Source organism: Ochotona curzoniae, unplaced genomic scaffold (genome assembly GCF_017591425.1).
Source record: "Ochotona curzoniae isolate NIBS_2020 unplaced genomic scaffold, NIBS_Ocur_1.0 contig_3520, whole genome shotgun sequence".
NCBI lineage: Eukaryota > Metazoa > Chordata > Mammalia > Lagomorpha > Ochotonidae > Ochotona > Ochotona curzoniae.
This window is the reverse complement of record NW_024465894.1, coordinates 7,134,277-7,145,640: the sequence shown is the minus strand read 5'-3', so window position 1 is coordinate 7,145,640 and position 11,364 is coordinate 7,134,277. Positions and strand designations below refer to the sequence as shown.

The following is an 11,364-nucleotide window of genomic DNA, read 5'->3' as shown; positions in this document are numbered from 1 at the left end:
CACAGTAGGTCCAGCCTCCTGTGGCTTGTGCCCTGGAGGATATCAGTGAATAGGCCACAAGCAGGCAGGCAGGTGCCTGCTGCCAAGAGTGCGCAGGCTGCCCAGGGAAGTGCTGCTCTGGGTCACACCCACTGCTGGGTGGCTGCCATGCTCCCTGCCAGAAACCACAGGCCTGGTGGAGGCTGCCCAGAGTCTGGGCCGGGGGCTTGGGAAGCCTTGGGTCAGCTCACAAAGCGGGTGTTTGCTGGCTGTTTCCGGTTGCTGTAGCCCTGCGGGGGTGGAGGTGGGCAGAGGTTTGAGGCCGGGTGGCAGCAGCTATGGCAGCTGCCCCATGCTAAGGCCCTCTTGTGCTGGGGGGAGCTAAAGAGGCCCCTGACAGCCTGTTCCAGGCTCCTGGTCTGGCACTGGTCCGGGCTACATGCACACACTGGCCGTCCTTGGTGGTCTGCACAGTGTCACAGTCAGATAAACGGGACCCCAAGAAAGAGGAGTAAGGAATGCAAAAAGCCAGTGTGTGTGTGTGTGTGTGTGTGTGTGTGTGTGTATGAGAGAGAGAGAGTGGGAGAATGAGCGAGCATGAGTGAGCGAGCCTGGGAGTGACCTCATAGCTGCCAGAACATAAACACTTGCAGGTTCTGCTTCCCAGGCTCAGAGCTGGCTCCACGGGGGACTCGCGACATGCGGGGTACATCCCAGCCCCACCTGCTGGCCTTCTTCCTCAGCCTGCTCTCACAGGTAAGGCGATCTTAAGATGCCCCTAGCCCCCTTCAGTGTGGTGGGAAGAAGGGTGGAAAAGCACAGCCCAGGATGTCCCTTGTCCCTGTCGCCTCCCCCCGCCGCCCCCACTGAGTGGACTCCTACAGGGTCCCAGTGGGCTGCAGCCCAGTCCCTGTGCCCGAGCCAGGCTCCCCTCCCTGGCTCCCAGCCAGCTGCCTCCTGCCAGCTCTGCTGTGTGACCTCAGGCTAGCCCCTGTCCTCTCTGAGCCTTCGCCGAGTCTTCAGCTGGATGGATGTAACTCTGCTGAAGGCTTTGCAGAGATGGGGGAAATTTACTGAAGAGGCTGTGCCCAGGGCCCTGGAACACGGTGCATTTCAATAGGGAAGCTTAATGGCCAGCCCCGCATGGCACAGTGGGCAGCCTCATTCCAAATGGTGGGGGCGGGGCATTGGAGATAGGGCTGAGCCAGGACTGGAATGAGAATTGAGAAGGGCATTAATGTCGTGGGTCCCTCAGACAGGAACCTCTGGGGGTGGGGCAGAGATGGGGGGAGGGATGGGAAGGAAGGCTTAATCCCCTGGCAAGTGCCTGGACAGTTATCAAAGGACTGTGTAACATTGACCTTGCCTAACAAGACAATTCCAGAAGAAATCATTAGCCCCAGTTTTTGACCAGGCAAGGCTCAGAGACTGTAAGCCACTTACCCATAGCCACACAGCAAAGCTACATCGGAACAATAGTGAAGGGCAGGCTGGAACCAGCCTGGAGGTGTGTGCGGTGAGGGTGTCTCCCCCGACCCCCAGGAGCCAAGATCTCCCTGCAGGATCTTCTCCCCACTCCCGTGCCCCACCCTTGCCCTGGACCTAGGAAGCCATGCAGGGGAGGCTGTGGCCCCTGCAACTCCCCAGTCTGAGGCTGCTTTTCCCAGGGGAACAGCGAGGATGTGGTGCCAGGGACACCATGGCAGACTCCATGAGACTGGGGACTCCATGAGAGAAAAAGGACACCCTAGCCTCCTGCTGCTGTGAGCCCCAGGGAGCCAGGGCAACTTCCTGCAAAGGCACCCAGGGACTCAGTCACTGTGGATGGGCAAAGCCGCCACCGTGCCCTGGGAATTCCAAGTCTGTGTGGCAGACCATGGGGATGAGGCAGGAGGCAGAAGGGGCAGAACACGCCGCTGATGTGACCTGATTTAGTCCCCATCATCTCTCATGGGCAGGTGTTTCCTAGGGCACCTGACCAAGGGGCCAGTGTGTGCCAAGTCTGCATCACTGAGCAGTCAGGGATCCAAGCTACATCTCTTACCCAGCAGACTTCGCCCCTGCCACACAACCCTGCAAGGTTCCGGGCAGATGGAAGGCACAAGGGACAACCTGAATATACGGACTGGAGGACCAGGAAGGGAGTAGAGACAGAGAGGGTACATCCTTCCTTGGCTGTGCCCAAATACCCTCTCTGATGCATCACTACCACTCCTGAGTTAGTGGGGAAACTGAGGCAGCAGCTAAGCTGGCATCAGAGCTCCCGAGAGACTAGGCGGGGAGGACACAGATGTAGGGTAGGGGCTGTGAATTCACACGAACTTGGATTTCATCCCAGGTCTAGCTCTTCCAGGCTGTTTGCTGCTTTGAGCCGCAGTGGGCACAGGGGTGCAGCCCCTCATGGCAGAGTCCAATGAGATTGTGCACGGAGGTACCCACACATGGTGTGCACATGGTGACTGTCAGCTGTCATGGAATATGTCATCCCCAGCTCTTCCTGGATGCCAGGACCTGCCAGAGGAACCCCCAGGGTGTACGGGGAAGGCTTGCTTCCAGGTGGGAAGTGCTGAGAGGCAGTTCTGGCCAGAGGCTCCGAGGGACCCAAAAGTTCAGCCGGTGTCATCTCACATGAGCTCTGTATGGGTTACCCCTGGGCTTGTTAAGGTGACAATCAGAATCCTCGTCTCATTCCACCTCCCCACGGGCTGCTCAGCCAGGTTGTGGCGCGGCCCCTGCTGGTCATGGTCGGAACAGCAGGCAACTGGAAGCGGGTTTGGAGAAGCCGGGCAGGTGGTGGGCACCGCGGTGAGACAAAACAGTCCTTGACCATTTTGGCCTCACAGGAGAAATAAACTCATTCTTTCATCTTCCTGAACTTCATGTCTCCCCTGCTTTAGATAAACCCTCTTATTCCACCCTTTCCCCACCCTTAACACCCGGGAGAGATGGGTCCACTAGGACTATCCTAAGTGATGCTAACACTTGTTCCCTACCTTCAGATATTTCCTTGTCCTGGCCCAGTAGGGACAAATGGGTCACGGGTTGGTGCTGTGACTGCTGCTGGCAGGGGCAGGGCGGGGAGTGGGGCTCCCCAACTAGGCTTTTCCTCTAAAGTTAAAGTGCACCCCCACTCAGTGTCCTGGGTTCTTACTGGGGCTGGAGGGGGGGACAGGGTGGAGGGACACAGGACTTGGGGACTGCTCCCTGCTCTGCATCTAGCAGACACTGACTTACTCAGCAGCTCAGTCGGCCCACTCTGACCCAGCAGGGGGAAGGGCCCAGACCCAGGTCAAGCCAGGTTTCCAAAGTCTCTGGGTAGATGAATAAAACTAGACTGCAGCGGGAGTGCTGGAAGCACGTAGGACATCAACTGGACACCTGCCTTCCCTATCGATGTTTCCAGTTCAAGTCCTAGCTTGGCTTGGGATCCTGATTCTAGCACTCAGCTAACTCACATTCCAGAAGACACCAGGTGATGGCTCAAGGGGCTGGGTCCCTGACCTCCATGCAGGAGACCTAGACTGAATGCTGGGCTTCTGGCCCTGGCTGTTGCAAATATTTCTCTGTCTGTCTGTCTCTCTCCTTATCAGAGTTCAGGGGGTCCTGCCTTTGGGATGTCTAAGTTGGTGAGTGCCAGAGAGGACCTCAGGGAGCTGAGTAGTAGCAAGTCTCCTGGATGACTTGATGTGCACCAGGGCTAGCAAAACATATGCATTGTTTCAAAGACCAAAACTGTGGCCATGGAACTTTTCAGGCTGTTTGCATCCACAGGGGAGCAGCCTCGGGCTGGGAATCTGCCGCTGTCATCCAGGGTTTGCTGTTTTCACCCTTCTGGGAGCTGCCAGCGAGCAGGAGCTAAGCCCTCCACTGTGCTGAGTGGTAATATTTACCAGTGCAGAAGGCACAGGGTACTTGCTGCATGCCAGGCCACATGTTCAGGGCTTTGTATCTGGGTTAGGTCCTACTGTTGTCCCATTTTGCAAAGTGTAAGACTGATGATAAAGGATGGAGTGGGACCAGAACTCGGGCCTGGAGTCCTGACTCAGCAGCTCAATGCCACACTGCCTCTTAGGGTGGCAGTGGTGACTCAGAGGCCAAGACCCCACAACTCCCTGCCCAGCAGAGGGGTGGCTTCCTGGAAGGGTCTCATGGCTCACCCTGAAAGCCCACACTGAGTAAGGTTTCTGTCTTTCCAGGTGTCAACCCAGCTGTGTCAGACACCATGCACCTGCCCCTGGCCACCACCCAGATGCCCGCCGGGAGTGCCCCTGGTACCAGATGGCTGTGGCTGTTGCCGAGTGTGTGCGCGGCGGCTGGGGGAGTCCTGCGACCACCTCCACGTCTGTGACCCCAGCCAGGGCCTGGTTTGCCAGCCTGGAACAGGCCCTGGTGGCCGGGGGGCTGTGTGCCTCTGTAAGCAGGTTTGCGGGACTGAGGGAGAATTTGTGGGGGCCGTCCAGGCCACGGGTCCCGACCCAGAAATCAGCCCTGCTCACTTTGCCTCCTCTCACCCTCCCTTTGGGTCCACTGCCCCTTTCATCCAGACATGGTGGCCCACAGCACCCCAGGCCCATCGCTTGCATGGCCTAACCCCACGCCTGGCCAAATCAAAGCCAGCTGTCAAACACCTCCCCCTGAGAGGCCCCTCCGGATTTTCCAAACCAGACATTCTCATCTTTTCAGGATCCTGACAACACTTTGGAGGAAAAGAAAGTACAGCCACTGATTTAGGCCAAAATCAGTGTTAGGCACAGTGCCAAGCACATGGCCCGAGCCAAACGGTCCTTCCCATAACGTGGTCAGTACTTGCAGAACCATTTTCCAAGTGGGGAAACTAAGGCTGGAGGCTATTAGCACAATGCTCCATGTTGCACAGTGTGGCCTTGTTCTAGCATGTCTAAGTAGCATTCCACTCTGCCACCTGCCTGAGTGGGAGGCTCTGGGCTCTAGTCTGAACCCTGGCTTGGCGGTTTGCCCGTGAGCTTGACCATGAGACCTTTCTCAATGTCCTTTAGGCCTTGGCATCCTCTGATACTTTGAGCGGAGCTTTACAACTTTGTTCATGCAGGGACAGTCAAGGCTGTCCCCATGGTGGGACAGGAGCAGCACCCCCAAGTCCCAACCTCTGGGCTGGAAGTCAACAGTAACCCTCTCTGTCACAGCTGTGACATTGCTAGACATTGCTAGAGGTCCCCAGAGGAGAGTCACTGGTAAAGAAACCAAAAGAGGAAAACAGACTTTCCTAAATAAATCAGTCACGTAGACAGTTCTTTATCACCATAAAAATGAGAGGGAGAGGCCCACACATCATTGGCAAGGACTCCAACTACAGCAAGACCCTTGGTAAACAACAGAACGGAGAGCAGCCAGTGAGCTGTGGACAGAAAGCCTGGCTGTGGGATTTCTCGCTCAGGTGCATGAAGGAGACGGGGACATTTGCAGGGGCTGTTGTAGCCCAACTGTGTCTAAAGACAGCAGCGCTAAGTCAGATAGCCCGGCCACGTGTGTAGACGCACTGGCAGCTTACACGTCACATGCTCTCCACATAGTTCCTGTGTGCCACACAGCAAAGGCCTCACCAACATCAGCACACTTGATCAGTGAATCCTCTAACCCACAAAGGAGGTTTCAGTGTCACCCCTAGAGTACCAACGGCCAAAGGAAGCACACCGAGTTGAGCAACTCCCCTTCTCTTCCTGCTCCCCACTCCAGCTCAGACTGTCAAGTGGGGTCTAAACCCGGAGCAAACCTGACTTCAGCACCTTTGGCCCCCTACCCAGGACCCACTGGGCATCTGTGCAGGGTTGGCACAGAGTAGCTATGGCTGTTGTTGGTGCTGTGAGGGGCTCGTCTTAGTCCATCGCAAGTTGGACTGAAAACACCTGCCAGGTCCCTGGTCCCTCCTGCACCTGCCAAGCCCCAGTGTGGCAACATGGTGAATGTTTAATGATTCAAGCTGAACTTAGGGGCTGGATCCCTACAGGGATCCAGCTGACTCCACCGTGGCTGAGTTCTTGGGGCTCTGGAGGTGTTTATGCCCACAAACCTTCCTTACCTTCACTCATTTGACCACAACCCTCTGAGCGAGATTCATGTTTAAAGCCTTAGCAAGTTCCAGATTGGGGTCTTGGTCTCCCAGACCACACTTCTCTGGCTATACTGTCCTCCTTGATATTTCTTGAAAACAAGCTTAGGCCATGGCCACCGCAGGACCTTAGCATTGGCTGTTCCTTGCTAGTAGAAGTTATTTCTTTTTAGATACAGTTCAGCTTACCCCCTACACCAAGGCATTGCCCCACCTTGCCAATGAGTAAACTGGCGCTGGCCAAGCTTAAATTGCCTGCCTAAGGTCATGTCGCTTGCAAGTAGCTGAAGCTTAAAAAGAAAAAAATGATGTCCCATTCCTCTACTCTTGTCAGGGCAGCCAGAGGGAGATGATGCAAAGATCACCAGCTGGCAAGACATATGGTCCCACGGGACCTGGGGTGCAGACTGCTGCTGTCACCGTGGCCACTCGGAAGTTGTCACTCACTCACCCACAGTCCTACGGGCAACCAGTCAAGCACTGACCTGGCAGGGATGTCCGCAAGGCAGCAGGTGGCCAGCAAGTCACAGCAGGTTAACAGGTGCCAGTGCACATGGTGCAGTCGCTGAGCGACACATGGGAACTTTTTCATGCAATAATTTTGAAATCCATGTACCATTCCTTCATGCCAGACATTTTTCCTTCTCCCAGTAGATCCTCGCTGTGTTTATGAGCGGAGCAGAGGAGCTAGGGCCTGGCTAGGGTCCCATTACACCTGCCCTTTCATCCCATCTATACCACTTGATGCAGTAAGCACCCTTGCACATATGCCCATTTTTGCAGATGAGGAAACTGAGGCAAGTGAACTCACTGGGCTAAAATTCACAGCTGACAAAGAGCAGGGCTGGGCTCTCTGCCAGGAGCAGGAGTGTGCCAGGGCAGGCTGGCCACAGGGTGGGTGATACATGCTGCTGTGCCGGTGCCCTGGGTATGGCTCAGATGCTGTAAGGGCTTGGCCTGGGTCATCTCTGTGATGGGGCATGCCAGACTGGGGAAAGGATCACCAATGGGGTCTGGTCTCCCCTTGCAGTCGAAGAGGAGGCCGGGAGCTGTGAAGTGGGTGGCCGCCTGTACCAGGATGGAGACACCTTCCAGCCACACTGCAGGGTCCTGTGCCGCTGCGAAGATGGCGGCCTCACCTGCGTGCCACTGTGTAGCGAGGACATCCGGCTGCCCAGCTGGGACTGTCCCCACCCCGTGCGGGTGGAGGTACCTGGCAAGTGCTGCCCTGAGTGGGTGTGCAACCAGGGAGGCGGGCTGAGGACCCAGCCCCTCCAAGTGCAAGGTGAGTGTTGGCAGGACTGGCTGTGGGGTAGGGAGTTACAGGCTGCCGAGCGAGGGGCCAGGTGGCAGGGGGCTGGTAGGAGCTGTGACTGAGGGTGCAAGTGAGATGGGAGAGTCTCCGAGCCTCAGAAGCTGAGAGTGGCAACAATTCTGATACCTAACGTCAAACCCCAATTACTAAAATCAAACCTCCGTGGCAGAGCCAGGAGGGGGAGGTCAAGAGGCTTCATCCAAAATCTCACAGCTGACAGCAGCAGGTGTCTCGCACCATCCTGGTCTCTGGTTACGACGTAGCCATGCCCATTAACAAGATAGCTTAGTCCAAGGGCTGTTCCAAAGGACCCAGCACTGAACCCCGAGGAATGGGGGCATGTGTCCCAGATGTGGGCAGAACTAGGGCCTGGCTGGGGGAGGTCCCATCACACCTGGCATGGGTGGAGAGGCATGTGTGTGTGGATTTTTTTTTTAAGTTTCATTCATTATTTGTGAATGTGGTTTAAACAAGTAGGGGGCCAACTGGAAAGAAGGCATTGGTTCTGCAAATGATGCAGCCACACGAACGCAGGGGAGTGTAGTGGATCAAGTGCACGCAGGTGGCCTTGCCATGCAAGTATGCACCAAGTTGCTTAACTTCTCTCAGTTCCTCCACTGTCAGGCAGGGATGCTCTGAGCACCCACCGGCGGAGGGTATCAGCACTGACACATCCAGCAGAGCCTTGGATGCAGGGTTACGTGGCAGGCGGCCAGGGTCACACTTGTGATGGAGTTTGATACAGATGCCTGGCAGAAAGGAGCATTCCCCAGGGGGCACCGCGGTACCTACAAAGGATGTGGCACCTGTGTGTGTGGCACGTGCTGGCGAGGGCACTCATGAACACGTGCGCACACGGCCATCCACTGCCGGTTCTGCCCTCAAGGACTCAATCCCCCTTAAGAGTGGAAATACTGAAAAGTGTGCACTGTTTTTTGTCATCACCCCCTAAAAGACACAGTGTAACAGCAAGTTCCGCAGTTCACTTTGTATTTTGGTATGACAAAGAGTCCGGAGCTGATGGAAAGGGTCCGGAAGTGTTTGTGCAATTTCCACACAAATATGATGCTTTCCTGCATAGGGACGGAGCGGTGATGGGTTTGTCCCCCACCAGGATACCGAGGGGCAGGAGAAAGAAGGTGTTCCAGACTGTGGTTTGGGAATTTTTAGCACAAGAGGTTGGCGCCACCTGATGGTCACTGAACGATAAGGCCTCACAGGCTCTAGGCTCTGTGTGTGGCGCTTCGTGTCCATTATGAACACAATCCCAACAGTGGACCCTGAGGAAATGCACAGAAGAAACTGAGGTCCAGGGAGGTTAAACAACAGGACTGCTGTGGCCGCTGCAAGGCAGAGGGATCGGGCTGTAAAACCCTGCCCTCACAAAACTGACCCCATTCTCTCTCTCCAGCCCCAGGACCCCAATTTTCTGGCCTTGCAGCTCCCCAGCCTCCTGGCGTCGCATGCCCAGAATGGAGCACAGCCTGGGGCCCCTGCTCGACCACCTGTGGGCTGGGCATGGCCAGCCGGGTGTCCAACCAGAATCGCTTCTGCCGACTGGAGACTGAACGCCGCCTGTGCCTGCTGGGACCCTGCCCTCCAACCAGGGGCCGCAGCCCACTGGGCAGTGCTTTCTAGAGCCAGCTGGGAGAGGAGACGAGGTGCTCACTGTCCCCAGCGGGTGGCCCTGACAGCAGCAGTCCACTGAGGGTCTGCCATGCGGGGCCAGGAGGCCAAGAGCAGCCTCAAGCTATCTGTTCCATCAGGACGCTGAGACACAGCAAGGAGTGTGGCCCCAAGGCTCCCTCCCCCAACTCAGCCAGAAAGATTGGCCAAGGTCTCGTTGGGCTTCTGGGTCATTCTCAGCTGACAGATTGCGTTAACCAGCTTCCCCACTGGGCAGACATGGGGCAGCTGATAACTTAACTTAACGACCAGGCCTCTACATGGGGCTGGGCTGGACCAACACCCTGGCTGGCTGGTGGGGGTGTATATTGAAGTAAACCACTGCGGAGGTGAATGGAACTTAGGGTCTCCTGCAGCACCTGCTTCCCTTCCTGAAGTTTTGCAAAGTCGCCCTCAGAGACCCACGTGCCACGCTGCGTGGCCAGCCTGTGCTGCCTGAGAAAGCTGCCTCCCCGAGACAGGACTCAGGGGCCCACTCCTTCCTGAATCCCGCAAGATGAAAGCACCCAGTGGCAAGGAAGGCAGGAAGCATGCCTCCGGGAGTCCCTTTTCCCTTGAGAAGGCAGGGCAAGGCAGGGAGAAGGCACCCGAGGCACCCCCTGGGGGACTGGGACCAGCCTGAAATAAACCAAGCCAAGTGCCAAGTTCTGGCTGGTGTCTCCTGCTTCATCGTCTAAAGAAACTCAAAGGGGAAGAACCCTCCCCGCCCCTGCAAACACACACATAAATTCTACATCATCTTGCATGGTCCACCTGTGCATGTTAAAAAATAAGTGTGCTGCCGTGAAGTAGATAGAAAACACTCTTGGTATTTCTTTCTAAATTAATTTTATGGAGGTGTAAGTCTGGGCCTCACGAGTCTCTACAAACGCCCACAAACCTCCTCCATCAGTGTGACAGGTTTCCACGACCTCAGAGCTCTCCCGCCTCCCCTGCAGGCAGCCGCCGGTCTGATTCCTATCACCACGGCTGAGTTTTGTCTGTTCCAGAACTTCATATAAATAGAACCACGTAGAAGGAGCAGCTGCTTTAGGTCCAGCATAATAAAAGAGAAGGGATTTGGGGCAGGTGCTTGGACAAGCCCATATCTCATTCGAGTGTCTGTGATTCCAGTGTTGGCTTGCTCCCCCAACTCTGGCTTCCTGCCGGTGTGCGTCCTGGGTGACAGCTCAAGCACTTGAAGTTCCTACCACCTGCACGGGAGACTCAGATGGAGCTCTGGGATCCTGGCTTCAGCCCGACCCAGCCCTGGTTGCTGTGGGGGGCAGTTAGGGAGTGAACCCCTGGATCAGAGATTTCCATCTGTTTCTGTCTCAGTGGCTTTCAAAAAACTACAAATCAACCAAGAGAAAGATGCCAGAAAGAAGGCAGTTAGGGTGGGGAATAACCTCTGATTGTGTGGTCTGTGAGCCCAGAAGGTCAAGGGCAGCAGGTAGCTCAAGGTCAAGGTAGCAGGGAGGCCAGTCCAGGCTGGAAGCCCAGCCAGGCCGGCTGCAGTCAGAGGTCGGCAAAGCCCCTGGCTTCCATTCGCTTCTGTCCCCCAGCTTCCAGCTGTGACCCCTTAGTCAAATCTTCCAAAAATGGGAGGCGGGAGACAAGGAGTCCCGAGAGGGGAAACTCCCCAAGACACAGAGCAGGGGAAGGACCACGTCCAGGGTTCCCCCATCCTCCCTGTCACCAGCCCCTCACAAGAAGGTGCCTGGTCCCAGCCCCTAGCCCTTGCCTCAGCATCACTTCTTCAGGGAACCTCCACTCTGGGAGCCCAGGCCAAGAGAGCTGCAGCCACCTGCTGGCCACAGAAAGGAAATGCAGAAAAAGCCATCTGGTTCAAAGCTGGCATAGCCAGAGAGCTTGGGGGATTTGGATTTTTTTATTATTGTTTCCAAATTCTCTATTTCTTCTTGTCTCTGGGGGAAGCCACACTAAGCCTCCAAAATACCCCAGTACTCAGGGTGGGGAACCATCACCTGATATGAACCCAGGGTTCCAAGGGTTCTGACCAAATGGTTTGGATAGTTTTGAAATGCAGTCGATTTCGCCAATCCATGAGTGAGGCAACCCTCCCAATGTCCGCTGGCTGACTTAGTCGACCTCAAGTCTCCATTCACACTGATTTTTGCTGTCATTGTTTGCTGAGGTAGTTGTCCAATTTACTCAGTTTCTCCTCCCTCTGCTATGGTATCACATGGGCTGCCATATTCTCCAGGTGTGGTAGTCTAGTGCCCCAAATCCTCACCTTGCATGCACTGGGATCCCATATGGGCGCCAGTTCTAATCCTAGCAGCGCTGCTTCCCATCC

At 55.9% G+C, this 11,364-nt stretch overlaps 1 protein-coding gene across 1 annotated transcript; it reads left to right on the top strand.

Moving 5' to 3' along the window:
- Positions 1 to 678: 678 nt before the first annotated feature.
- Positions 679 to 9,103, top strand: CCN5 (cellular communication network factor 5). Its single transcript, XM_040981089.1, has 4 exons — positions 679 to 735; positions 4,176 to 4,392; positions 7,095 to 7,349; positions 8,797 to 9,103. Exons 1-4 carry the CDS (start codon positions 679 to 681, stop codon positions 9,015 to 9,017), a joined length of 750 nt encoding a protein of 249 aa, XP_040837023.1. The 3' UTR covers positions 9,018 to 9,103.
- The last annotated feature ends 2,261 nt before the right edge of the window (positions 9,104 to 11,364 follow it).